The 27,237-nt window shown below is 50.7% G+C and overlaps 1 protein-coding gene across 4 annotated transcripts in view; it reads left to right on the plus strand.

Moving 5' to 3' along the window:
- OGDH (oxoglutarate dehydrogenase) overlaps positions 1–27,237 on the plus strand; it is a 666,388-nt gene that overhangs the window by 600,595 nt on the left and 38,556 nt on the right. For all 4 annotated transcript variants that reach the window (XM_078666769.1, XM_078666768.1, XM_078666770.1 and 1 more), the window contains 3 exons: positions 2,678–2,750; positions 21,444–21,607; positions 21,834–21,988. In XM_078666769.1, coding sequence (XP_078522895.1) covers positions 2,678–2,750; positions 21,444–21,607; positions 21,834–21,988 — 392 coding nt within the window. The remainder of the gene's footprint in view (positions 1–2,677; positions 2,751–21,443; positions 21,608–21,833; positions 21,989–27,237) is intronic.

Genomic DNA, 27,237 nt, shown 5'->3' on the forward strand with positions numbered 1-27,237 from the left:
GACAGAAATGGTCATAGTCCAAGTCCAGGGTGCAGTTGTAGTCCCTACCTCATTATTGGGTTCCAGAGTGTTGTGCAATAGTGCCGGAGTCGAGTAATGTAAAAAGGGAGCCTGGTTTGTATTGGGGGCATATAGTGATATGTGGTATAGAGGAAGACCGTCCAACAGTCCCTTCAGCACAACATGCCTGCCTTCTGTGTCAATTTTGGTGTGCAACACCTCGCAGGGCACTTCTGGTGCCACCCAAAGAAGAACTCCCCTAGTGTATCTAGAATATGTGGTCCCTGTCAGTGTGCCCCTCCAACACTTGTGCATTGCTTTTAGATCAGGTATGGTCAGGTGTGTCTCCAGAAGGAGTGCAATTTGAACCCGGTACCTACGTTAGTATTGATAAACACGGTATTGTTTTGTGTAGCCTACCAACCCATGTACATTCCAGGTCATCAATAGAAATGGCCTTGTAGTAGTTACTCTGTTGGTGGCCATAGCAATCGGGTACTTACAAGCGGAGTTCGGGAATGCACTTAAGGTGCTCGCGGGCCAGGGTCCGGAGTACCACCACCATCTTCACTTTACCTGCCCAGGTGTGTCTGGGTGCAGAGGGGCTGGTTTGGTTGGTAGCCTCGAACGCTACACTGTGATAGTCAATGGGACCTGAAGCAAAGGCAGCAAAAGTGGACCCAGGTGCAAGTCCGGGTGAACCCAAAGGGGGACTCAGGTTGTGGGGTCCCCTAGGCGAAAGGGGCGCAGTTGAAAGTTGTGGGTCTGGGTTGTGGAGCTCTGGTGCAGAGCTGCTTGGCTGGCTGGCCAGCGACTTGAGTTTGAGGCTCCAGTATACCTGCAGAGGGGAGAAAAACAAGGCAGCAGAGCTACTCTGGGTGTGGATCTTATCTGTCCTACTGTTCCTTGACATACTGGAAGGCATACAAAGAGGTGTGCCGGCTGGACGTAAAACAAGCCCTGGCTGGTGCAGGTGCCCTAGTACCCAGGCATTGGTACCAGGAGGCTCCTGAACCCTCTAGTGTCTCGAAACTTTGCTGAGAGACGGAGCTGACCTCCTAGGGCCATGGAGACCTCCTCCTGAAGTGGTGCTCCTTCGGTGGACCCAATGGCTAACAGCATGGTAAACAGGACGGATGCGGTCAGTACCTAAGGATGCACAGGATGGCTCCTCCATCCCAAGGAAGATAAGTGGTTGTCGAAGTACTGGACAGTCCTCCAAGGGTTGTGGAGGATGCACAGCCACAGGACGAGTCAGGTCAAGGAGCACAGCTGGGTTTGGTGCCAGGTTCTAGATCTGTCCCAGGTTCTTGTGGTGTCTTCTCTTCCCTTCAGTTGAATATGCTGGCCTGGTGTCAGGTGGGGTAGGGCCTAGATACTCCATTTAGGGGGTACGAGGTAGTAGCCATTGGGCCAACTACCCCTGGGGTGACAACACCCCCTGTTTGACCACTTCCTGTGAGGAGCGGGCATAATCCTGACCCAGAAGTTTTTATTTCCCCAAAAACAAGATGACAAACCCTTCTCTGCTGTTCACTTCAGGGTAGCCCACCTTGGGGGGTGACTGTCCTGTGGGGGAACACACCTCCTGAATAACTACTTTTCCACCTGATGTGGGGCCAAATAGGCCCCGGCTGGGGGTGGTGTTCCCCAGGTCTGCGGGGGGAAAACAAGGGTTGCTTGTCAAAGGCTGCAGAAGCTTTGAAGACTTGATGTGCTAAATTGCTAACCATCTGCTGGAGGAGGCGAGGACCCCTTCTTCCGAGCAGGCATAGTTTCTGGCCTCAGAGTGGGCGGGGCCTCTCCCTTGAAGGGGGCCAGAAACTTGTCTGTGGGGGCAGGCTGAAAGATACAAGTCAGCCACGACTGGTAGGGCTGCAGGGGGCACTTCTAAGGTCCCGTACTTACTGCGCCACTGGATTCAAGCTAGCCTGGCTGATATGGGCTGATGCCCTGAAACCGGTCCCAGGATGCTTGTTTCCGGTCCAGAGAAGGCTGGTCTTGGCAGTTCAAGCTGGACTGTTCCCATAAGGAACAGGGTCAAGACTGATTTGCATGTGGCTGGATCCAAACTGGGGTGGTGCGGTGAGCAAAAGAATAATGGGTTAAACCCAGATCTTTGTGACAGGGTGTGAATGTTCGCATTGTGCAGCATTACATCCCTCAATTGTTCCTTTTGCATTTAGCAATGAAAATAGGGTTCACAGGTGCATATCTGCTCATGCAGATGTGCCATCACTTTTAATAATGCACCCTACCTTAGCGCTGAAAAGGCCTGCTGTACGGTTGACTTGCATATAGGGCATTCAGTGTACATGGGCATTGCACACAGGAAGTGGGTAATGTGTTTTTTTAAATGACTTGCACCATTTCACGCTTTTGGGTAGCATAATACATACAGCAGCCCTTGGGGATTCTCCTTAGTACCCATGCCCTGGGTAAGAGAAGTACCATTTACAAGGGTCCTACAAGGGTGCTAAAGTTCTTGATAATTGGGTTATAATAAATATTTGAGTAGTTTTCTAGGTAATGAGCACTGGCCCTTGGTTAACAGGAACCCAGTGCAATTCCAATCAAAAGCATCAGTACCGGTGGGCAAAAAGTGGGGCGACCATGTCTAAAAGAGGCACTATCCTACACTTAGTTATTAATTTCTGCTTTCGCTTTTCTTTTACAGCTGATTGTCTTCACTCCAAAATCCTTACTGCGTCACCCTGAAGCTCGGTCTAGCTTTGATGAAATGCTTCCAGGTATGTTGCGGCGCGTGTGTGTATATAGATATAATCATTATTTATCCTGTCAATTCCAGACAAAAAAATAACATTAATAAATATCTTACATATATTCAATAAAATGCAAGCGATTGTGCAAAATCCACAATTCAGATACAGCTGTTACAAAAATGTTTGCATTCTAATAAATATAATGTAAAGGGTTTGCATGTAATGAACAAAAATAACTCTCTTCCAGTAATCTATGCAACTCAATTCTATTATCAATAAACTCGGGTAGTATCAAAATATAGTCTCATAATTATTCACTAGTGGCATAGATAAAAAGCTCCAAGACCATTGCTTGTATGTCAAAGTGACATGAAATCAAGTAAAAAGAGCAAAATTTGTGACCCAGATATTAAAATTCTAGACAACATTTCTAATAATAATCGAGTGGACAAAGCTGCCTTTTATCCAGTAGAGTAATGAACACATACATGTGAACAAAAACCTCTAAAAATTAGTATGTTAATGTTCGCAGGGAAACCTAAATCTACTTCTAAACCTCCTAAAATAAGTTTGATATTTTATTATTGTATGATAAAACACCAGAACATCACAAAGCAGTTATTCATAGTTCCTTGGGAGTCTTGCTCTCCAAGCCTTATGCACATATTTGGCCACAGCGCACACACATAGTTCATTATTATGTTTCTAAAATCTTAAGGACTAATTCAAAGTTCCTCGTACCCAAATTCCTGAACCCAGGAGCCAGCCACAATCTCCTAATACTAGCAAATGCTGGTCAGAAGAACATGAAGTGAGCTAATGTTTTGCACAGGAAAGCACAAGCTGGGCAAATTGAAGATACTCATGACAGGGAGCACCACCTACTGCGAAACCTCTTCACAGGAAGAACACCATCTCGATATAGGGCTCTTGCTTCAGGGGTCTCAATACTGTCGAGAAACTGTTAAAAAAGGGGTGATTGTTTTATATTGAGGATTCTTTTTTCCCAAACTGCCTAGACAGAACTTCATGTAACACTTTTCGCTAATATATGCCCAGTATTTGATCTTCAGTTGTTCAATTATCCCCTTGCTACTTTAGAAAGGATTATCCCACAACTCACTCATGTCAAAACAGTAAAACCATGCTTTGATTTGTTTAAACCAGGGTATCTTGAAGCCTACATCCAAGTCTTTTAGTTGAATAAAAACCATCCTGTACTGGTTTAATTCTTTGCTCGACCACAACTTTTTCCAATACTTTAGAGGTTTATGATTCGCAATGAGCATGATGTTATGTTGTGGAATCAAGGGGTCATTTTGTGTAAAACCAGTAAGAGATTGAATACATCGTTTTTTTAGTTATTGGCAGTTGGGATACATTGCCAAAGTCCCAAACTTCGGAACCGTAAAGCATCTCACTAACTTCTTCGGCTTGATAAATCTCCAAAGCTGGCGATAGAAGTAAAGTTTTAAAGGTCCTCAATACAGCCCCATCTCTGTGTTGTTAAAGTACCTTACTTTTCTTGATATTTTCTGACTATGGCAATGTGTTTGTCAGCCAAACCCCCAGATAATCAAACGAACTCTCCTTCGAGAGGGATGCCTTGACAGCCATCTTCCCTCTGAAGGACCTGTGGAGGTTAAAGGCCCTAAATTTCGTATCTGATGGAGACTACTAGCCGCAGATTCCTTCACGTAGAATGATCCCCAGGCGTGAGACTGGATCCGGAAAATCTTTTGCGCAGCATACCTGCGCGCTGGGGGGACGGCATCACGTGACTCCGCCCAGGCGTTGTCCGCGTACGTGACGTCAGCGAGGTCACATAAGTCCCACCCCGGCGCGCATACGTCAGTTTTTTCCTTTTCCACATGCAGCGCGGATCCTGGTTTGTGCTACTGGGCCTGTTTAGGCCTTTTGCTATTGCGTGTGTGTGGGAACAGTGTGAGAATGCCTTCGGGCTTTAAGACATGCTAGCCTTGTGGCCCCGAAGAGTGGGGGACTTGTGGTTCCTCCGGCGAAAACCGCAGCCGATGCGATGGCATGGATCTGTCTTTCAACGACGCCGGGGGAAAAAGCCACGATGCGGCGACCCGTCTGGAGAGCAACACGTAGTCCCCCACCATCCTCGACCCATGGGAGGACTTGAGGGGTCCGCTGACCCCCACGGCACCGCCAAGGCCGACTCGACATCCGATGAGGCAGCCACCTGCACGGAGGGACCCGGGGACCGACAAGGAGCCCCCGCCAGCCTCACCCCATAAGGGGACAAGAGGGGCTCACCGACCCCTGCGGTTCCGCCGAGGCCGACTCGACCTCCGAGGCACCCTCCAGCCTCGGCCCATGACGGGACGAGAGGGGTCCGCCGACCCCTGTGGCACCGTCCAGGCCAGCAGCTGCCGGCGCCAAAGCGGTATCACCTTGGCCTCAGACAGAACCTGTCAAAAGGGCCGAGTGGGGCTCGGGGATGCGACCCGAGCCCCGGCGACCTCCCGCGACACCACAGGGAATCCCGCAGGAGTTTGCGGTGAGGCAGAGGCGCCGTGGTCCGAAGGAGAGAACCCCGAAGGGCCGCACCCCAACGGCACCACATCCTCCAAACCTGGAGCCGAACGTGTCGGCGCCAGGGCCGAAGCCGCGGAGGGCCCCGCATGGCGGAAGGGATCCGCCGACGTCCCAGGAGGCGAAGGAGGAGAAGCCAGCGAGGTCTGCAAAGCTGCCGCATATGTCTCCATTCGGGCTCTCGACGCCCCATAGGGGGACGATACGCGGGGCCGTATCACCCGCAGAGAGCCCACGCCGCCAGCAGGCGGGAAACCAGCCCTCTGGGACAAACTGCGACACTTACCCACTGGGAAGCAACGCTCTTGCGGCACAGGCGTTGGATGAGGACGACGGCGATGATGACGGCCGCTCTGAAAACCCCTCCGCAGAAGCTGAGCGACGAAACTAAGCTGATCTGGACATGCGAACCAAGAGGAGTTCATGCGGCGTTCCCGCCGCGACTTCGGCTTCAATCGCTGACACGCCTCGCAGTCCGTGGTGCCGTGATCCTCCCCCAAGCACCACATGCAAATGCGGTGAGGGTCCGTCGCCGACATCAAGCGCCCACAAGACTAACACGTTTTGAAGCCCGAAGACATCCGCGCACTGTTCCGACAATACAGAAAAGAACGAAGGAAAAAGGTGGCCTAAACGCGCCCAGAGCAAGAGCCGGATCCACGTTGCACTCGGAAAAGGAACAGCACTGACGTAGGCGCACTGGGGTGAGACTTATGTGACCTCGCTGACGTCTCGTACGCGGGCGATGCCTTGGCGGAGCCGCGTGATGCCGTGCCCCCAGAGCACGGGGATGCTGGGCAAAAAAGTTTCCGCATCCAGTCCCACGCATGGGGATAATTCTACGTTAAGGAACCTGCGGCTATTAGTCTATCAGATTACTACATTTAGGGGCATTACAGGTAGGTAAAGGAGAGGCACCAATGGGTCCCTTCCCTGGGGTGGGTACACCCCCTATTCTGCCACTCTCCAGTGGAAGGAGGGCAGTAGCCTGTCCCTGGTTGGCTGGATCCCCCATCCTCAAGATGGTGGGGTCTCAAGGTTGTGCTTCACCTCTCCTCCCCACCTTAGGGGTGGAGTTGGCAGAGGTGGGCACACCTCTTCCTCACATGTTTTTCCTGCCGGTTTTCCCGCCTAAAGTGGGGGTGGGTAGAACCAGTGGGGACCACTTGCTGAAAGCAGCAAATGGTCTGGAGAGGCTCACAAAGGCGGCATGCCTTTAAAGCTTCCCCTTCGTGAACCCTGCCCATCCTGGGGGAGGAGGCTTGGAACCTCGTCCCAGGATGTGCATTGTGTCCGACCCCAAGAACTGCAAGCTCTCGACCCATGGGTCCAGAAACATGTCTGGTGGTGGCAGCCTAAGCAGCCACTCAGAAGTGTGGACTCATCTGCAGGGGCTCAGAAACCTGTCTGTGGTGGCAGGCTGGACAATACCAGTCAGCCAGCACACTAGAAGGTTTCAGGGGGCACCTCTCAGGTGCCTTCTGAGTGCAGGTTATAATAAAACCAATGCTGAATCAGTATGGATTTATTAAGACAAGATGTTCGATACCAAACACCATAGGTTTCAGTGAAGCAATCATGTAGCTGGGGAACTCTTAATGACCAGTACATATACTTAAGATGGCTTCCATGTTCACTTGTACGGTCTAGTTATTGAACTAGACAACATAGGAGCATATCTGCTCATGTGGCTATGCCCACACATGTAATATAATGCACCCTGCATTAGGGCTACAAGACCTGCTGTAGGGGTGACTTAGATATATCACATGAAGTGACTTTGGCATGGCACACAGTGAGTGTGCCACGTAGTGTTTTACTCATGGTTTTTACCATGACATTCAGTCTGCAATGGCAGGCTGCATGCAATTTGTATGGGGGGTCTCTTAGGGTCGCATAATACATGCTACAGACCTTAGAGACCCGCTTTAGTACCCATGCCCAAGGTAGTAGGGGTACCACTTTCTAGGGCCTTAGAGGTTCCCAAATGTGTGCCAACTGTGTGACAATTAGACCATTTTACCTTATTTTAGGAAAAGAGCACTGACACTGGGGCCTGGTTATCAAGGACCCAGGGCACATCAGTCAAAAAACATCTGTATCAGCGTAAAAAAGTGGGTGTGACCATGACAAAAAGTGGCACTTTCCTACACTGCCCTTGTGCCATTGCGACTAGGAAGGCTACTTCCAGGTCAAGAACCACAATCCTGCCTTGTGTAGAGGTTCAAAGGGTGCCTTCTTTAATTTTGTTAATGCTAAACAGGGCATTCTCCTGGAAGTGGTGATGTGGGTGCAGAGTTTTCTGGTGGTTTAATCAGGGTAATCTCTGGGGTGTCCAACTGTCCAAGGATCTCTTGGAGGACTTGTTTGTCTAGTTCACAAACAACTGCCTGCCTACTTAGTCTGTTTGCTTCTCCGTTTTCTATTCCCGGCACATGTCTTGTTATTAAGGTTACTGCTCTAAATGGCCAATATCCATTTTTCCTGGGCTAGTTCTGACAGCACATGCAACTGTTTCCCTTGTCTTTCCTCTCACGTTTGACTAAAAGGGCTTCAGGGCCAAGAAGACCATTTTATATCCAGGACATTTATGTTCTGGATCCCTTCTGTTTCCCATTGCCCTGTGATCTTTAGTACAGTCCCCTCATGTGCTCTCCCCAGCCCATATGAGACACGTTCATGTTGATTGTCACAGTTGGAGTTGGCTGTTTGAAAGCTCTGCCCACTGTTATGTTGTCCATGTTTCGCCATGTTATCTCTTCCTGCTTCTGCATTACAACCACTAGATCTTCCCAACCAAACTCCCTGTTGCCTTTGACCACTAGTTTTGGATCCACTCCTGAAGTGGTCTCATAAGTCTTGCGTGTGATATGAAGAAAAGGCACAAATGCACAAGCCCATAATTTTCCCCATAGTCCTCGCTGTCAGAGACTGACCCTTGTGGTAGCGGCGAGCCTGTTCAGTGACTGCCCTAATCCTCTCAAGGAGAGGGAAGGCTCTCGCCTACACTGTGTTGATTCTTGCTCGAGAAAGATCTTTTCTCTCCAGCTTCGTAGTCATTTCTAGGTTGATTGTGAATCCAAGTCTGGGAAGAGTGTCCATGCCTGTCCTCATGTGCCTCTTACATTGCAAGGAGCATGCTTTGACTAGCCAGTTCTATAGATATGAATACCCCTTCCTTCTTGGGTAGGTCGCCATAGCGGCTAGGCCCTTTGTGAAAATCCTGGGTGCCAACTTCATTCAGAAAGGAAGCATTCTGAATTGGTATTGCTTTGGTGACGACAAACTGAACAATCTTTTTGTGTTTGCGGTGTAGGATGAACACCTTTTTCATGGTTATTTTAAATTATTTTGTTATGAACTTGTTTAGGGAGGGGAGGTCCAGAATTGGTCTTAGAGACTTATCGGGTTTTTGGATGAAGTAGTATGCTAAATAGTTTCACTGGTTGATTTCTGCTGCGGGACACTATTTCAGTACTCATGTTAGATGATGTTGAGGATCAATTTGATGTGATTCTTCTCCATTCTTCTCCCCACTGGTTTTATGTGGTGGAGCGGTTGGTAAGCGGAGTAAGTTGGTGGAAGAGCTCTGTCCCAAAAGGGCTGGCACTGGGTAGCTTGGGGCTCTCAGCATGGTTTTGATGCCTGCTATTTCCCTGCATGGCAGTAGGGTGCCTGTGGCGGTGTGCTCTGGAAGTTTTCTCTTTCTGTTGGCCTCATCATGGGGGTCCCTTTCCGTTGGTGGTCTCTAAACTGCTGCGCTCCCATGGCTTTGGCCAGATCATTGTCTTGTTGTTGCAGCATGCCATCCACTGCAGAGACGAACTGGTGTTCTTCAGTAAAGGGGGTACCGATGCTGGTCTGCACCTCGCTCTTGAACCCGGAGACTTGTAGGGAGGCGTGCCAACTCAGGGTTGTGCCTGTGACCATCTCTCTGCTGGCTGTGTCTGCGGCATCACGGGCAGAATTCAGGCATATGTTGGTGATGGTCTTCCCCTCTTCCACTAGTGCGGCTGCCCACCTTTAGAATTGTTCTGGGAAAAGTTTAATTAGCTCTCCCATTTCTTCCCAATGTAATTGGGCTTATTGATTTAGGAGGCAGTTGGAGTTTGCGATCCTCCACTGTAATGCTGCACCTCTCTCCATTTTACGCTCCGCCATTTCCACTCACTTGCTCCCTTTCTTCTTGTGTGGGCCCATGGTGGTAGTAATGTTGGCTCTCTACCTTGCTATGGCCATGATTATACACCCGAGAAATGCCGTGGCATATCCCCTTATAGAGCCCGTTTAAGAACGCTTATATTTCTTTTTGACCCTAGTGATTTCAGCTTTGCTGGCTGCTGGCTCTCTGAAAGCCTCTCTACCTTGATCAACAATGCTGCGGAGTACCGTAAGGTAATGGCTTCTTTGCAAGGACACATGAGTTAAAAGAAGAAAGCATGTCTTTGCCTCCTCTTCCTCAAGTTGGACTCCATACCTGTCTACAGCCATTTTAATCACAGGGTTATATATGGTCATGACATCTAGAAGGGATGGGGTAGAAGTCGATGTCAAGGTATCTGAAAGAGACACGTTAGTGATAGATTCCTTACCTTAGAATATCCCCAGGCGTCAGACTGGATCCGGATTTTTTTTGCATAGCAGTACCCATGCGTGTTGGTAGGCGTCGTCCGCGGCTCCGTGCCCGTCCGCGTCGTGGCGCCGTGATGACGTCGTCAGAGTACTCCGCAAGCTGACGTCCGTTCTTCTTTTTTCCGCACCAGCTAGCGCAGATCTGGAAAAAGTTGTACCCTTGTCACTTTTTGACTAACCTTTTGAGATCTTTTTTCATCCCTTTTCAAAGTCTATTCGACTCCGACGGTGCCGGTAGGGATGCCCGGGTTCAAGCCCTGCGCCGACTGCAACCGAATGATGTCGGTTACCAACCCCCATCGCCGGTGCCTGCACTGTTTAGGCCTGGACCACGACGACAAGTCCTGCTCCGACTTCCGGGCCCTGACGTCTTAAGGCTAGACGGGAGCGGTCCCGTAAGCGACTCGAGCTTCGGCAGTCCGCCCCGCGCCGCTCGAGGTCCCGGTCCTAAAGGAGGTTGCTGGGCCGGAGCCACCACAGTTCCGGGAGTCGTCATCTGTCTTCGGGCTCGAAGTCCTCGGGTAAGAGGCACAAGAAGTCGAAGAGGCATCATCGCTCTTCTGACTCCCCCCGTCGCTTGCGCGACTCGGCCGGGGATTCGGGCGACACCGCCCACGCGGCTCTGCTGGAGCCGCACGTGTCGCGACCTGCTCCACACCCACCGGTCCCTGGGCAGGACGCGACGCCGGGGGAGATTGCTGACTTCCTCATGGCCATGAGGTCGCTCGCTCCGCCATCGGGTTCCGCGGCACCTTCGGGCCAAGCGGCTCCAACTGAGTCCCCACGCGGGCCGGGTGCTCCGGCCCCGTCGGTGACTTCGGTCCCGACGCCGCAGGGCCCCTCTGGGTCCGGTTCCAGATCCGGGTCGCGGCCGGTCGACCTCACGACCTCGCCGGCGTCAGCCCCACAGGTGTCACCCCGGGCGCCGTCCCAGGACGAAGTCGTCCCTGGTCCTGCCCTCGATTCGGGTGGTACAAAAGGGGGTGGTGATGGACGGAGCATCTGAACCTATCAAACACTCACACCCAGTCAACAGATCTGGGTTTAATCCATCACCGTTCTTTAGATCACTCTGCCACCCCAGTTCAGACATGGCCATATGCAAATCAGTCTGACCCTGTGCCTCATGGGAACCGTCCAGCCCGAACTGCCAAGCCATGCCTTCCCTGGACCGGAAACAAGCTTCCGAGGACCGGTTTCTGGCATTTCAGCCGTCTTCAGCCCGACTTGCTTGAATCCAGTGGCAAAGTGAACAAGGGACTCACGTCTGAGCATACCCTGCCAACTTATGGCGAACAAAGTGATCCTAAAGGGGTGGTGATGGACGGAGCTGAATCGGGTTCGGCACCGCTCTCGACGCCGATGGGAGAGTTTTATTTCTATGACCCGACCCCATCTTTTGAGCCTGAGTACCAGGCTGTGGGTGATGAGGAGGATTGGGAGGGGTCCGAAGACCCTCTTGCACGTGAGTGTCCGTCTTCTGCGGATTGGACAGGAGAGCTTGGGGAGGCCAGTGGTCTGGACACTTCGCCCGACACTGGTTTTGTCTCCCCTCCTAGCGTGGCTATGGAGGAGGGGGCTGCTTATAGCATGGAGCTGATGAGGGCGGCCAAGGCCCTGGGCCTTGAGCTCCCCGTCGCGGCCGTGAGGACTAACCACCTCATTGAGGTCCTTAAACCGCAGTCAAGCTCGGCTGAGCCTCTGCTGCCGTTTAATGAGGCCTTGTCAGACGTTCTTTTGGGCACTTGGTCCAGGCCGGCCACAGGGCAGCCTGTGGATAGGAACGTGGCCAGACGCCACCGCCCGGCTCCGGGTGACCCTTGCTTTCTGTCTACCCACCCCACCCCTGAGAGCCTGGTTATCCAGACCTCCAATTCCCAGACCGCATTCCCGTCGGCTCCCCCGACTGGGAAAAAGGTATTCTCCTCCCTGAGTTTGTGATTGCGGTCAGTCAATACCGCATGCCTCTTGGGCCGCTACACCCACTCTCTGTGGGACACGGTCGCGGCCGTGCTGCCAGAATGTCCGATGGAGGTTCGGGCTAAACTCGGCCAAGCCCATGTGGAATGCCGAGATGCGGCACAGTATTCCATCCGGTGTGGGCTGGACACTACCGACTCTCTAGGCAGAGCGATGGCAACGACTGTGGCGATTCGTCGTCAGGCCTGGTTGAGGTCCGCCAATTTCTCGGCCGATGTCCAAAACACACTTATGGACATGCCGTTCGATGGCCGTCGCCTCTTTGGCGACAAGGCAGACCATGCGCTTGAGCACTTTAAGGACTCCAGGGCTACGGCCAAGTCCTTGGGCCTCTCGGCCCCACGCCAGCAAACTGCTGCTTTACGCCCCTTTATTGGCCAAGGAAGGGGCGCCCCCACACGTTCTGCCAGCCACGTGCCACAGACTACCATCCAGCGCAGTGGCGGACGTGGAAACCGCCGTGGCGGTGGTTGGGGACCACGGCGAGGCCAGTCCACACCTGCCCCTGCAGCATCCGCCTCATAACCCTCCTAGTCCGTGCTTTCAGGCCCATGTGACGCCATTGGGGGGCAGGGTTCATCATCACCACCTCCACTGGCGCACTGTCGCATCGGACAGGTGGGTGCTGCAAATCGTCCGAAGGGGCTGCTCCCTCCTCTTCGAGGCGACCCCTCCAGTCATGCCACCGCAATACCACCGCGTGTCGGGGGATCACTTGCAACTTCTGCAAGAGGAAGTTACGGCCCTCTTTTCCAAGGGGGCCATTGAGCACGTTCCTGGGCCAGAAGTAGGGTGTGGTTGTTACTCCCACTACTTTCTGGTACCCAAGAAGGGCAAAGGGGGCCTACGCCCTATCTTGGACCTACAGAACGTCAACGGCTTCCTTCGGAAGGAGAAGTTCAAGATGCGGACATTGGCTCAGGTTTTGGCTGCTCTAGACCCTGGAGACTGGATGGTAGCGTTGGACTTGCAGGATGCTTATTTTAACATCCCCATCCTGCCGGCCCACCGGCGTTACCTGCGGTTCATGGTAGGCCACGAGCATTTTCAGTTTACCGTGCTCCCCTTCGGCCTTACCAGCGCCCCACGGGTGTTCACGAAAGTGATGGCGGTGGTCGCAGCTCATCTGCGCAGGTTAGGGTTTTCAGTCTTCCTCTACCTCGCCCCAGACAGTCGTCAGCCACCTCCAGACTACGGCCGACCTCCTGCACCTGCTGGGGTTCTCCATCAATGTGCCAAAGTCACACCTGTGTCCTTCTCAGAAGCTCCTCTTCATCTGAGCGGTTCTAGACTCGGCACAGTTTCGTGTTTATCCTCCCGAGCTGCGGGTTCGGGATATTCAGGCTCTGATTCCGATCTTTCAACCTTCATCTTGAGTCTCGGTCAGGTTGACGCTGCGGCTTCTGGGGCTGATGGCCTCCTGCATCCTTCTGGTGCATCACTCCTGGTGGCGGATGCGGGCTCTGTAGTGGGACCTTAAGTTTCAGTGGGCCTGCATCAGGGCAACTTGTCCGACCATGTCTTGATCTCGGAGGGCACTGCAAGACAGTTGCAGTGGTGGCTCACGGACCGCGATTGGGTCAGCGGCAGATCCCTCTCCCTACCCCAACCGGAGCACGTAGTTGTGACGGACGCGTCTCTCCAGGGCTGGGGGGGGCCACATGGGAGAGGCGGAGATCAGAGGCCTCTAGTCTCCGGCGGAGTCCCAGCTCCGCATCAACCTTTTGGAGCTGCGGGCGATACGACTTGCACTGAAGGCATTCCTCCCCTCTGTCCGAGGAGTGTAGTGCAGGTGTTCACGGACAACACCACCGCCATGTGGTACTGCAACAAACAGGGCGGGGTGGGGTCGTGGACCCTTTGCCAGGAGGCTCTGCGCCTCTGGCAGTGGCTGGAACATCAGGGTGTGACTCTGGTGGTTCAACACCTGGCAGGTTCTCTGAACGCCAGGGCGGACAAACTCAGCCGTCAGTGCATGATGGTTCACGAATGGCGTCTGAACTCGGACGTGGCGCAAGGCCTCTTTCAGCAGTGGGGACAGCCTTGGTTAGATCTATTCGCCACAGAAGAGAACGCGTAATGTCATCAGTTCTGTGTGTTGAAATTTCCAAGGCGCCACTCGCTCGGCGACGCTTTTCGTCGCGAGTGGAGTTGCGGTCTATTGTACGCCTTTTCGTCTATACCACTTCTGCCCAGAGTGCTGAAGATCAGGCGCGACCGGGTCCAGGTTATCCTTGTGGCTCCGGACTGGGCACGAAGATACTGGTATCCAGAGCTACTCAGCATGTCTGTTGATCCCCCGATTCGTCTGCCTCTTCAGGAGGACCGTCTGTCGCAGCAGGAGGGGACGGTCCTCCACCTGAACCTGTCCAGTCTCCACCTACAAGCTTGGAGATTGAGCTGCGACAGTTGAGGCCATTTGACTTGCCTCCTGAAGTCTGTAATGTCATTCTGGCAGCCAGGCGTCCCTCCACAAAGTCTGTATACCCCTACAGGTGGAACGGATTTGTGGCATGGTGCACAGAAAAGGCTGTGGACCAACTCTCTGCCCCTCTTTCTGAGGTTCTCCTCTTCCTTCTTTCTCTTGCCCAGCAGGGCTCTGCTCTGGGCACTCTCAAGGGCTACCTTTCTTCCCTTTCCGCCTTCTTAAGGCTACCTGATCAGCCATCTTTGTTCAAGTACCCAATTGTAAATAGGTTTTTGAAGGGTATCACACACTTGTTCCCTCCTGTTCCATTGGTGATGCCTCAGTGGGACTTGAACCTTGTTCTTACCTATCTCATGTGTGCTCCCTTTGAGCCGCTCCATAACTGTCCTCTCTGTCTTCTTATTTTGAAGACTGCTTTCCTGGTTGCCATCACCTCTGCCAGGAGAGTGAGTGAGCTCCAGGCTCTTTCTTCCACACCTCCTTTCCTCTCTGTCCATCCGGATAAGGTTGTGTTGCGGACAAGACCCTCTTTCCTGCCCAAGGTTGTCACGGCCTTCCACATCGGGCAGTCCATCACCTTGACCTCCTTCTTTCCGCCTCCGCACCCCTCTAAAGAGGAAGAGCGGCTCCAATGTCTGGACCCAAAACGTGCACTCTCTTACTATCCGGATCGCACACGCCAGTTCCGGGTGGATGACCAACTCTTTGTTGGTTACGTGGGCGCTAAGAAGGGATGGGCGGTGCACAAGCGGACCATCTCTCGGTGTATCATCTTGTGCATCCAGGCTTGTTACTCCTTGGCTAAGAAGGAACCCCCTGTTAGGCTGAGGGCTCATTCCACTCGGGCCACGCCGACTACAACTGCCCTGGGCCGAGGTGTGCCCTTGCAGGACATTTGTCAGGCAGCTACGTGGGCCTCGCTGCACACGTTCGCAAGACACTACTGCCTGGACAGCCAAGTCCGGAGGTATGGCTTCTTTGGCCGTTCCGTCCTCCAGGACTTTCTGGTATCTAAGTACTCCGACGACGTCATCACGGCGCCACGACGACGGACGCGGAGCCGCGGACGACGCCTCCTACCGGCACGCATCGGTACTGCTACGCAAAAAATTTCCAGATCCAGTCTGACGCCTGGGGATATTGTAAGGTAAGGAATCTATCACTAACTAGTGTCTCTTACAGATATATCGTTACACAAGTAGTAACTTGTGCTTCGCCACTGGTAGATTACGCTTTTGCAGTCTGGAAATAATCTTTGGTCCTTATATACCCCTTTGCATCGAAGAAAGGTGCCAGGGATAACCCAGCTAATTACAGACAGATTAGTCTTATTGGCAACGCCCAAGATATCATTAGTAGACAGATTCCTGCCTGAGTATGGGATTGAATACAAGAAGCAAAAGTTTCATCCCACTTGTAGGAAAGGTCTAGGGAGAATATCTCTACAATCAATCAAGTCTTCCGTTTTTCCTTATTGGTTTGGAAAACTTTCCGGCTAAGGTGTGAGTACCTGTATGTGGTTTTTGTATATCTGACAGCAGATTGTGACCTAGTTCCTAGGGCGAAGCTAAAGATCTGTTCTTTATAAAATGGGAGTGCCAGAACCATTGCTGTCCCATTCATACGCTTATATAGCAATAATTATGCGCAGGTCAGATGGCAGGCTAGGGACAAACTGACAAAAAATTCCTACTGAAAGAGGTGTTCGCCAAAGTTGTGTTCTGGCCCCTACTTTGTTTATTCTTCATATTATTAGGGTAATCAAGCAATAGTGTAATTGCAATAAAGGCTCCCCCCAAATTAGGGGGCCAGGAAATTCCTGATTTCCTATCTGCGGATGACACCCTATTTTCAAGAACCCCAGAAGGCAGGAAAATTTCTTGGATAAGTGGGTGTGGCTAGGGTATCTATACTACGTTAAGGAATCTGCGGCTAGTAGTCTCTATCATATGTACGAATTACTTACCTTTGGTAACGATGTATCTGGTAGAGAATATTCTAGCCGCAGATTCCTTCACGGCCCGCCCTTCCTCCCCGTTCTGCGAGGGCCTTTGGCTTGGTCTTCTGCACTCGCCTCCCGGTAGGTGGCGGGGTCTTCTGTGAGCTCATTCTTTCGCTCTTTTGACGGGAGGTTTTGTTTTGTTTTGCTCTTGTTACTTCCTCCTCGTGCATCTTTGTAGGGTGGAGTTCTATGTTCTCCTGTGCCCTGTGCTCTGGTCCAGATTAGGGGCTTGTCTTCACTTTCTCCCTCCCCTCCCTCTTCCTTTGGTTACTGAGGGTTCTGGTCCCTCTGCTGCCTTCTGGGTTGGGGTCATCTCCCCGTGCCCTTCTTCCTTGGGGGGAGTTGTCGCACTCTGTGCTGGGGTTCCCCTGGAGATTAGTCGTTCCTGTTTATTTTGAGACCAGTTTCCCCTTCGTTTTTCCTGTTTGGGGTTGTGGTCCTGCTGTATATAATATTGTTGTGACAATTTTGCATATGTTCCTTGTCTCCAGAAGGGGCTGTCTACATCCTTGCAGAATGGCTGATCAGGGCTATACTCTGTTCTTTTTCTTTCCCTGCCTTTGGCTGCTGCAGTGTTGACACTGCTTCCTATGGTGTAGCTCGTCACCATTCTGTTTCCACTTTTTCTGCTATTTTGCACACTGTTCCCATAATCCCACAGTTTTTGTCTGATGGCTCCGCGTTGTGGTGCGGAAAAGTTCTCCGATCTCCGAAGAAAACTGTCGTAGGCGGGCTGGGGTGGAACTTATGTGACCTCGCTGACGTCACGTATGCGGGCGACACCTGGGTAGAGCCGCGTGATGCCATCCCCCGGAGCACGGGGATGCTGGGCAAAAATGTTTCCGGATCCAGTCTCACGCCTGGTGATAATTCTACGTTAAGGAATCTGTGGCTAGAATCGTCTCTACCAGATACATCGTTACCGAAGGTAAGTAACTCGTACTTTGGGGCACCCTGAACCTTCCTTCTTCAGATCCAGAAACCACGAGAAAAGAAGATAAGGACCGAAGAGCCGTGCAGAGCTAACAAGAGGACGAAACCCACTGACTTGGCCCCAGCCCTACAGGCCTGTCTTCCCTCGAACCTGCCTCCTGCGAAATCCCGGTGTATCCTGCAGCTAGCAACCTCACAAACCCCGGAGGACCTGCCTGCCTTCACTTCAAGTACTCAATCTCCCGAAAACACTGGATGTGTTTAAACTGCAGCTTCTGGTGCCAGCCAGAGACCGCAAATCCAGCCCACTCTACATCCGCTGAACCCGGCCCGAGCTCGAGTGGAAAAAAACCACGAGGAAGGCGCCCCCCGGGCGATCCTGACCCGAGATCGGGCGACCACTGACCAGCCTTAAGCCTCCAGACGACGCCTGCAGCCTCAATCCAGAGGACCCCCCCCTACTGCGACCAGAGCGGGTAAGAAAATCAGACGTCCAAAAGCCTTGTGTGCCCAACCAACGGTGCCTAACCAACCATCAACATTCCAACTTGCCGCTCCAAGTGGTGGTCACACCTGGAAGATCTTCGTCCCCGAGCCTGCAGTGTTTTTGTCCCGGAGGTTCTCCATTGGAAACAGGGTACCAGACCTCAAAACAGCACCCTGCACCCGGCCACCCTAGTGCCGCTGAGGGTGCATCTTTGGTGCTACTTTGGTCCCCAACTTGCCCTGAGCTAAACCCTAGCTTTGCTCCCACACCCCAGTGGCCTGCTCTCCAGCAGCCACCAACTGGAGCCTCCTGTCCTCCGTAGGATAACATTGGGTCTCAACACTCGGCACCCGGCCGCCCTAGTGCCGCTAAGGGTGCAGCAACAGTGCATCACTGACCCTGGGGGACCCCTGAGTCTAACCCCAGAACCTTAACTCCCACAGTTGTTTACTCACCTGTCAACCGTTAACCTGTTTTCCTCCCATAGGATAACATTGACAGTGTGGAGTTTTTTGAAAACTCGAAATATTCTTTAAAAATCGTAACAATAACCTAAACACATTTCTAACCTGTTGTCAGTAAATGTCCCTGTGCTGAATCTAGGCATCCATCACTGAGTTAGAAAAAGTAACGTGAAAGTAACTTACCTGCAATTTATTGAAAAAGCCTATTTATTCCAATGTACTGTATTTGCGAAGTGTTGCATACTACTGCTCCCCTGTAAATCAAACCAAGTACATTTCCTATTGCATTTTCAAACTGTTGTATATCCAGTAACTTATTATTGAAAAGTATTTCATGCTTACCTGTGCTAGGCTCACTTGATTGTAAAAATAAACAGTATATTACCTCACTTTGGAGCATTATATATGGAGCCAGTTTCTTACAGTTCACTCCACACATTTTTACCAAACAGTGTGAACATCCTGTCAAGAGAGCAAGCCAAAATTTGTCCTCAGGACTTTATTGAAGTCATCTGCTCCCTCCACTGGTTACGCACCTCTTAGTGGAGTACTGCTTTTCAGTCTATGCAGTTCGGGCTGGACTGTTCCCCTGAGGCACAGGTTCAGACTGATTTGCATATAGCCATGTCTGAACTGGGGTGGCAGAGTGGGCTAAAGAACGGTGATGGATTAAACCCAGATCTTTTGACTGGGTGTGAGTGTTTGATTGATTCAGATGCTCCGTCCATCACCACCCCCTTTTGTACTGCTTTCAGTCTATGCACAAAAGCTAAAAAACGGTGATGGATCAAGCCCTGATCTTTTGACTGGGTATGAGTGTTCTGCTTAATTCAGATGCTCTGTCCATCACCACCCCCTTTTCTGAATCGTTTTGGCCACTATAGGAGTGGAAGGGTATGCTCAGACATGAGTCCCTTGCTCACTGCACCATCAGGATTCAAGCAAGCCGGGCCGAAGACGGCTGTAATGCCAGAAACCCGTCCCCGGAAGCTTGTTTCCTTTCCAGTAAAGAATTGGCTTGGTAGTTTGGTCTGCCCTGTTCCCATGATGCACTGGGCCAGGGTCAGACTAATTTGCATGTAGCCAGGTTCTGAACTGGGATGGTGCAGTGAGCTAAAAATCGGTGATGGATCAAGCCCTGATCTTTTGACTGGGTAGGAGTGTTCTGCTTAATTCAGATACTCTGTCCATCACCACCCCCCTTTTTGAATCGTGCAGGGAAAAGGAAGACAACTGCTTTGGCCCCAGCCCTGTCGGCCTGTCTCCTGCAACAGAACCCATGCATGCTGAACCAAACGAGTCCTGCAGCCAGCAGCCTCCAAGAACCTTGGGGACCGGCCCTTTATTCCCAAAAGACTCTGATCCCCTGTGTACACCAGAATTGTCCAACAGCAACCCAAGTCAGGACTCCAGAATGCAGCTAGAACCGTGAATCCTCACCACTCTGCACCTGATGCCTACAGCCTGGATCAGAGTAGCCCAACACCTAGCGAGGTCCCCTTTGCGATCCTGACCTGGGATCCAGCGTTTGATGACCTCCTCCGACCTTCTCCTTGACGCCTGCAGCCTCATCCAGAAGGTTTCCCCCCCCCCCCCCCCCGCCAGTGATCAAAACCAATGAGAAGAATCCAACACAAAAAGATTCCCCTGCAGCCACAGACCCCGAGCCATGAGGTGCTCGATCAAAAGTGTTTTTGTTTCCAACAACTCTTCAACCCCATCCTCCAGTTGTTGGTTCCCTTCTTCCAGTCTTCTGGCTCCAGCCTGTGGTCTTTTTCCACGACCGGCAACCTCCATAGGGAGGCATTGGGCTCCCGACACTTTCTAAGCACGCTGCACCAAGCTGCCTTGCGCTGCTGGTGGTGTGGACTTGGTGCTGACCTGAGACCCCCCTTACCCTAAAACCAGTGCATTCTATGTCTTTAACAATCATCAACCAAGCATCACTTACCTGCTTCTAAGTAGATTGGTATGCAGAGGGCCTTTATTGAGACAAATGTATGTTCAAGATTTAATAAAAGAAAAGTAGCCTCAATTTTTTATGAATCAGTGCAGGAAAGGCGTCACAGAAATGCAGAAGGGAAACCTCTGATCACTGCATATTTGTCCTTGAGTGCCCTGAAATATCCCTCTGTGTATTTATGACAGCCTTGCAGGAGATGGTAATGCCCGCTGTTATTCAGGTTTCGATCTGATACCGTCCAATATCTACTGTGCTTCCCGCTTGGGTATCCGTCAAATCTTGCTGCTATTCTCTGCCCATGCAACAACAAAACTGGCCGAATTATGTTACATTTTTTATTATCCATTTAATGCATTATACTAGGTTGTTCCTGACCCCTCTATTTGAAAAGAAATACAGTAGAGCCATGTTTCTATTGGTTATTCAATTGTCTGATATGGAAACCGGTCTAGATGTAGGCTAATCTTTTAAGACATGGTGTGAGGGCACGTGGCACTTTACCATTCTAAAAATCTACTGCTATTGGTAATATTTGTCCTATGAATACTCATGAATGTTTTTAATTGAATGAAATGATTTTTTTTTATAAGTATGCTACTTTTATGAATGATAATTACCTGGAATAGTGTCTAAACTGAAACTACTGAGTCTTGGTTCTAGTAATGAAAATAACAAAGTAACAACTTTTTATGTAAACAATTGGTCTGGATTCAGTCTTTGAATGTGTGACATCCTTTCTTGCCTGAGTGTGTACAACAAATGCTTAATACTGCCGTCTGATAAGCCTGACTGCTCAACCGCACTACCACAAAAGAGAATAAGGTATTATCTACTTTTGCCTCTGCTATACCTTTGGGGATCCACTAGACTCTGTGCGCAGTATACCTTACTTTGGTATAGTATATAAAGAGCCAGCTTCTTACACCTGTGTCCTTCCTTTCAGTTGACAAAGACTTTAATGTCGCCCTCACATCTTTTTTACAATCTATTTAGAGTGCAGCCACTTGTGTTGTGCTGGTGAACTTATCTGTGAAACTAGTGTCCACTGTACAGGCATTACCTTATTTTGATGTATTTTACGAACTTATAATTGAGGAAATACACAAGGTTTAGATCAGTAGAAAAAATATGTTGCAGGTACTCTTTATCTTCATTAAGCGTGTACAATATCAAGACTGTCTGTCGCTGCATTAACAAAATAGGTATTCAGCTCACCAGAGCTTTCGCTGTGCTGGTTTGATGAGTCTTTGAATTTGTATCCTGTTTCAGGAACACACTTTAAGCGTATCATCTCTGACTGCGGGCCAGCATCTCACAACCCCGAAAGCGTCAAGAGGCTGCTGTTCTGCACTGGCAAGGTGTACTATGAACTGAACAAAGAGCGCAGCACCCGTGAGATGGATGCAGATGTGGCCATTACTAGATTGGAACAGGTAGGATTCAAGTTTTAAAACTTCTACTCCTGAAATATATTAACAAAAATCTGATTTCCATGAAGCAAAACATATTTTTTGAAATTATGCCCTCGTGGCATTTCCACCCATTTCTAGGAGCTTAGAGTTTGCATACCTCGTAACTTGCCCTGTATGCATCATTTTAATGCTCAGAGGACACCGTTTCCGAATACCCAGGCTAATAGCTTTCTTTCCCTTCCCGTAGCTATCACCTTTCCCATTTGACCTTCTTGAAAAAGAAGTGCAGAAGTATCCCAATGCGGAGTTGGTCTGGTGTCAGGAGGAGCACAAGAATCAAGGATACTATGACTATGTGAAGCCCAGACTTCGCACCACTATTGACCGATCAAAACCAGTGTGGTAAGTATCCTCCACTCACTCTCAGATCACATTAACCTCTACCTTTACTACAGCTCCGATTGTGATTATTTTTGTAAAGTGAAAGTTGAACCCAAAAAGTTTCTGACACTGAATGTCCCAGAATGCTAATTCCTAGAACCAGTCAGTCATTAGGTTTTGCCTACATAACTCTTGCACCGTGCTTGTGAAATTGCTTGTAATATGAAAATAAAATCTTAAAACGGGCTTGCAGCCCACCCATTACTTACCTAACTTACCATTGGTTGGCTCCTACGTCAATCTCGATTACTTCTTCCTGTTGGTCAGTGCGTCTTCCAGCCTCCTGCTCGGCTCCACATGTTTGTCCTTGCTGGGACCAAGTACCGCTCCCGGCGACCAGTGTCCTTCCACTGGCTGCACACTTTACTTTTCATGGTCTACATTCTGTTTCGTTACTTGCCCATCCCTACCATCATCTCACTTCTATCGCTGCATGCCCCATCCCGCATGCCCATTCGTTGTCGGCCTGACCCTCCCGCCACCTCGCTCCCATCACTGCATACTTCTTCCCCATCCTGTTGCTAGTCATAGCTTGTTTTATATAGCGCAAAGTCGACTGGAAGGACTTTGAGCGATTAACATGAGCGCCAGTTACATTACACAGGGACACATTAATTTTTTACAGGCATAACAATTTTAACTTGTTTTTACATCCTTTTTTTCTTTTATACTTTCCAGCATCCTCATTCTGTTAGTTGCTGGCCCATCCATACCACCACCTCATTGCCGTCTTTGCATACCCTTTCCCCCACCCCACATAGCTTCTTCTATATAGTACAAAGTCAATCGGAAATACTTGGAGCTAATTTGCCCAGAATCAGAGCATGTTTAGCCAGCTCCAAGAATCAAACCTGCTTCCCCAGCTTCAAAGTCAGGAGCTCTGGCCATAACACCACAGTCTCCATGCTCAGTGTTCCATTTAGCTACACTTTGACACGCTGGTAATTGCAGTGGGCATTTATTTAAGAATATAAACAGCATGTTAAGTATACGTAAAATAACGATTTTAACTTTTTTGTGCGTGCATAGCTTTAAGAAAAAAAGAGCACAATGACTCAGTCTGATCATATCACATTTTCCTTTTTTACTGTAAGCTATCTAGCACAGCAGCTCTTACTGCTGTGCAACATTATCAACAAAAAAAAAACAGTAACAAAGCCAATAGATCTTGTATAGGCGAAACCTATTGGCTTTGCCAATGCTTGCTTTACTTTTTCAGTGTAACACAATTCAGAGTTTTCCAAGAGAGACTTGGTGTATGTTATTGCATTTTGTGAATGTACTGGCATGTGTTCTCCACATAAAGTAACTTGTGTCTCTCTTCCACTTGAAATGTATTAGAAAATAACGGAGAGGGAAGGATGTCCTTAAAGATGGGAAAAGTGACTGAAGTTAGAATGGAAAAAAATGTATTTTGTTCAAGGCATGTATGTGAGCTGTAGATCACATGCTTTGCATACTCCTGCCATCTAGCGTTTTGTCTGGATGTTTGCAAGTTGTTTTTCTTCGAAGAAGTCTTTCCAGTCACAAGAAAGGTGATCCCTCCTTTCGGTGATAGTGCGAATGGACATCAACTCCATTGTTAGATTTTGTTTCTGCCATTCGTTTCTTCGGTTCCCTTGTTGCGCAAGACACTCGCCCTCAACGGTATTGTTTTCGATCACATAATCCCCTTCTCCGCGTATCGTATTTACTTAACCCTCTTTCGATCGTGTAGCTCGTGGGAGGCAGTTGGGCCTACCCGTGTCGGTCCGCTTCGCAGCTGATGGAACAGACTCCATTTAAATTCTGCCCTCGGTGCTCCGTGAAGTATCCGCGCACTGACCTGCTCCAAGTGTGCAACCTGTACTTGTCTACGGAGCACAGAGAACAGGACTGCGATGTGTGTAAGGCTTTCCAATCGAAAAAGACACTTAGCGACCGTCAGACTCGACGTCGCAACATGCAGAGCCAACACACAAGTTCCATTCCGGACCTATTCACAGAGGATTCAGAACAAGAGGCCGGAGACGCCATGGGAGCCAAAGAGGAACAAGACCCGATCTCCATCTCGGACTATGGCTCCGGAGACGAAGACATCTAGCAAAGGCAGCGTACCGTGAGTCTAGATCCTCCCTTGCCCCAGAGGCCACCTCAGCCCAACAAGAAGGCTCTGGTCCCACCCCTGCCTCCGGGCCATGGTCGGTACCGAGAATATGTTTGACGGCCCCGCCCTCCGGCTCGGCAACAAAACACATCGAAAAACCTTCCGGCTCTGCGCACAACCGTTCGAAAACTAGCTCCGAGCCAAAACCTTCGTGATTGAAGTCTAAGACGGGCTCCACCCCATCCCCTTCTACACCGAAAACGCCTCCATATCCGAAATTCTCGGCATCCAAAACTCCGGCACCTAAAATTTCGGCACCGAAACAACCTGATGTGCAGATTCCATCTAAGGAACAGCATTTCGATGTTCCGCCTTCCAAACCAGATCCCAAACAGAGCTATATATCCACCCAACTACTGGACATATGTCCACAAAACTGACAATAAAACGGAAACCTGGGTCAGAAGAGGTTTACCACATTCCCTTAAAAAGGAAAAATGTTGGTACCAATACTTCTCCTCTGCTTCCATCTCCTCCTTCTCCTCAGTTTCAACCTTTAATGATTTCACCTGAACACTCACAACCACATACACTTGAAGATGAGGATGATGGGGATGGGGACAATGAACCAATATCCCCAAACCCCTGCACAGATTATAACACCAATTCCACCACAGGGAATGATCCTAACCTTAACCTACCAAACCCTCTCCACCGGACGACAGTGTAGGTTATATAGAACTACTGGGTAGAGCTGCTAACTACCATGGGGTTCAGCTCCATAAGGAATCCATAGAAGAGGATTTCCTTTCAGAGACCCTTAGTAGCCCACAAAAGTCCTCACACACTTTTCCCATGCTCAAGGGTATGATCAGGCAAATTGACGATATTTTTAATGACCCAGTCAGGGCCCATATCCTTACCCCTAGGGTAGGTAAGAAATATAAGCCAGCACCATCTGATCCAGCATACATAGAGGGCCAATTACCATTAACTTCTTTAGTGGTACCCAACTGTTAGACGGGGACCTGGAGGGTCGGCCGAGCACAAGGGGAGAGGCCTCCGGTGAGGGCCGTCTCCAGCGATCGTACAGACAAGTAACTTCCCCCCCACAGATGGACACCACACGAAGATCAGGTTAACACCTTTTATAGGCAGTTCTTGAAGTAAGGTAGTACGATACAAGGAGATCAGGACACGATGATCCTCTCAATTCTAGTCTCTAGTAGGGAAAGGGGGTAGCGGGACAGTCTTGGTACCTACGGGTACTGAGGTGAAACGGCAGTAGCTCACAATCCTCGAGCTCGGCGGTCGGACAGGTCGGACCGCGGCAGCGCAAGCAGGTCCCGAAGAGATCGTAGGTGGCAACGGGCCGCGGCAGCGCCAGCAGGTCCCAACGAGGATGACGGTTACACCGGGCCGCGGCAGCGCCAGCAGGTCCCACGAGGATGGAAGTTACAACGGGCCGCGGCAACGCCAGCAGGTCCCCCGAGGATGAAGGTTGCAGAAGGCCGCGGCAGCGCCAGCAGGCAGGACGATAGTTCACAAGGCAGGGCTGCGGCAGCGCCAGCAGTCCGTCAAGGATGAGTTCTTCTCCGTGTCTCTCGACTCCAGGATACAACTCCCTTCCTGCTCTGGGGCTGCCTCGGTTATAGGTCTGGCGCCCTTTGATGTCCGGACCCTCGCACTGGGAGGTCGGGAGGTCCGGGATGAGGGAGTCCAGACACCCAGCAGGGGTGTAGAGCCAGCGCCCGGGGAGGCTGGGGGCGATCGGCACCTGGCGGGGGAGAGCCATCGACACTTCTTTCTCCCATTAGCCTGCTGTAGGAGAGTAGGGTCTGCAATCCTATGATCACCCAGATTTTTGCTTTTTGCTGCACTGGTTTACGACTTTCCCTGGCTGTGGGCCTGCTAATCAGACCCACAGCCTAGCTGTTCTCTCTATCCAAATTGTACTCAGGTACTGAATTGGCACTGGGCCCTCTCCAAGTCCCTGTACCCAGGGCTGAGGTGCACCCAGAAGTCTCCCAGGGGCTGAAGCATGTATTGTGCCACCCCTGGATTGACTAACTAAAACTGACACAACTGGCTGCACGACAGCTGGGGCAAGGTGGTGTACTCACCCTTTGCTTTAGATATAGTATACTTATATCTAACCCTAAAATGGACACACAGATCTCCTATCAGTCACTCCTATGGCAGGCCTTAACAATCCTGAAGGCAGAGTGCTTGGAATCGTGTGAGATGGTGCTCTGGCATGAGCTGAGCCTGTCTGCGGCTTTCGGGACCCATCCCTTAGCCGTTTCCATGATATCGCATACCATATACTCTTAAGTGCATTATAATCCTCGCGGTTAAATGCCAACTCTGGTATCGCTTTATCAAAACATGTCGAGTAAGGTGTCATACGAATTGGAATACTAACCCCTCGCCAATTCTGGCGACGGGGTTAGCATTCCACCCTTCTAGAGGGACACGACATGCATGTAACCTATAACCCGGTTAAAAGTCAGACAGAGCCTTAGCGTCCACAAAATGGATGCTGCCACCGAGACACAAGTCTGCCCTCCTGCTGCTGGGAGTCCTCCCAGAGCAGGAGATAAGGACAAAGGGTTTCCTGCCAGGGGCGGTGCCAGCACCGTCCCAGACAGGGTTTTGTGTATTGTAGGTAGGCAGGGCTTTAGAGGAAGGTGACTGCACGTGGCACCCCGGTGCTCACTGTGCATAGGCTGGCTGGAACCAGTTCCAGGGACACTCCAGACCCTGTGCTGGGGAAAAGCCCGCCAAGGAAGTGGGTGTAACCACCCCCCTCCTGGTCCCACCCCTAGGGCAGGACTTAGTCGCGTGCCAGCCCCCTTTTCCCAGATAAAGGTAGGGACTGGCCCCCTTCCAAATCAGATCATCTTTGGAATCAAGATACCACTTTCCACGAAAGGACTTCACGATTTCTTCCTCAAGATTCTCCCTTGTGGCTAAGGAGTAGTCACCCTGCATCCGCAGGCACCATCTAAGAACACTGCGGTCTGCTGCACGTCCTTCCTCCGGAATCCGACTGCCCAGCTCGACGAGACCCGGCTTCCCTGGCACCTCTGACCTCTACCCACCTCTACAGCACAGCTGAGAA

Source organism: Lissotriton helveticus, chromosome 11, assembly GCF_964261635.1.
Source record: "Lissotriton helveticus chromosome 11, aLisHel1.1, whole genome shotgun sequence".
Lineage (NCBI taxonomy): Eukaryota > Metazoa > Chordata > Amphibia > Caudata > Salamandridae > Lissotriton > Lissotriton helveticus.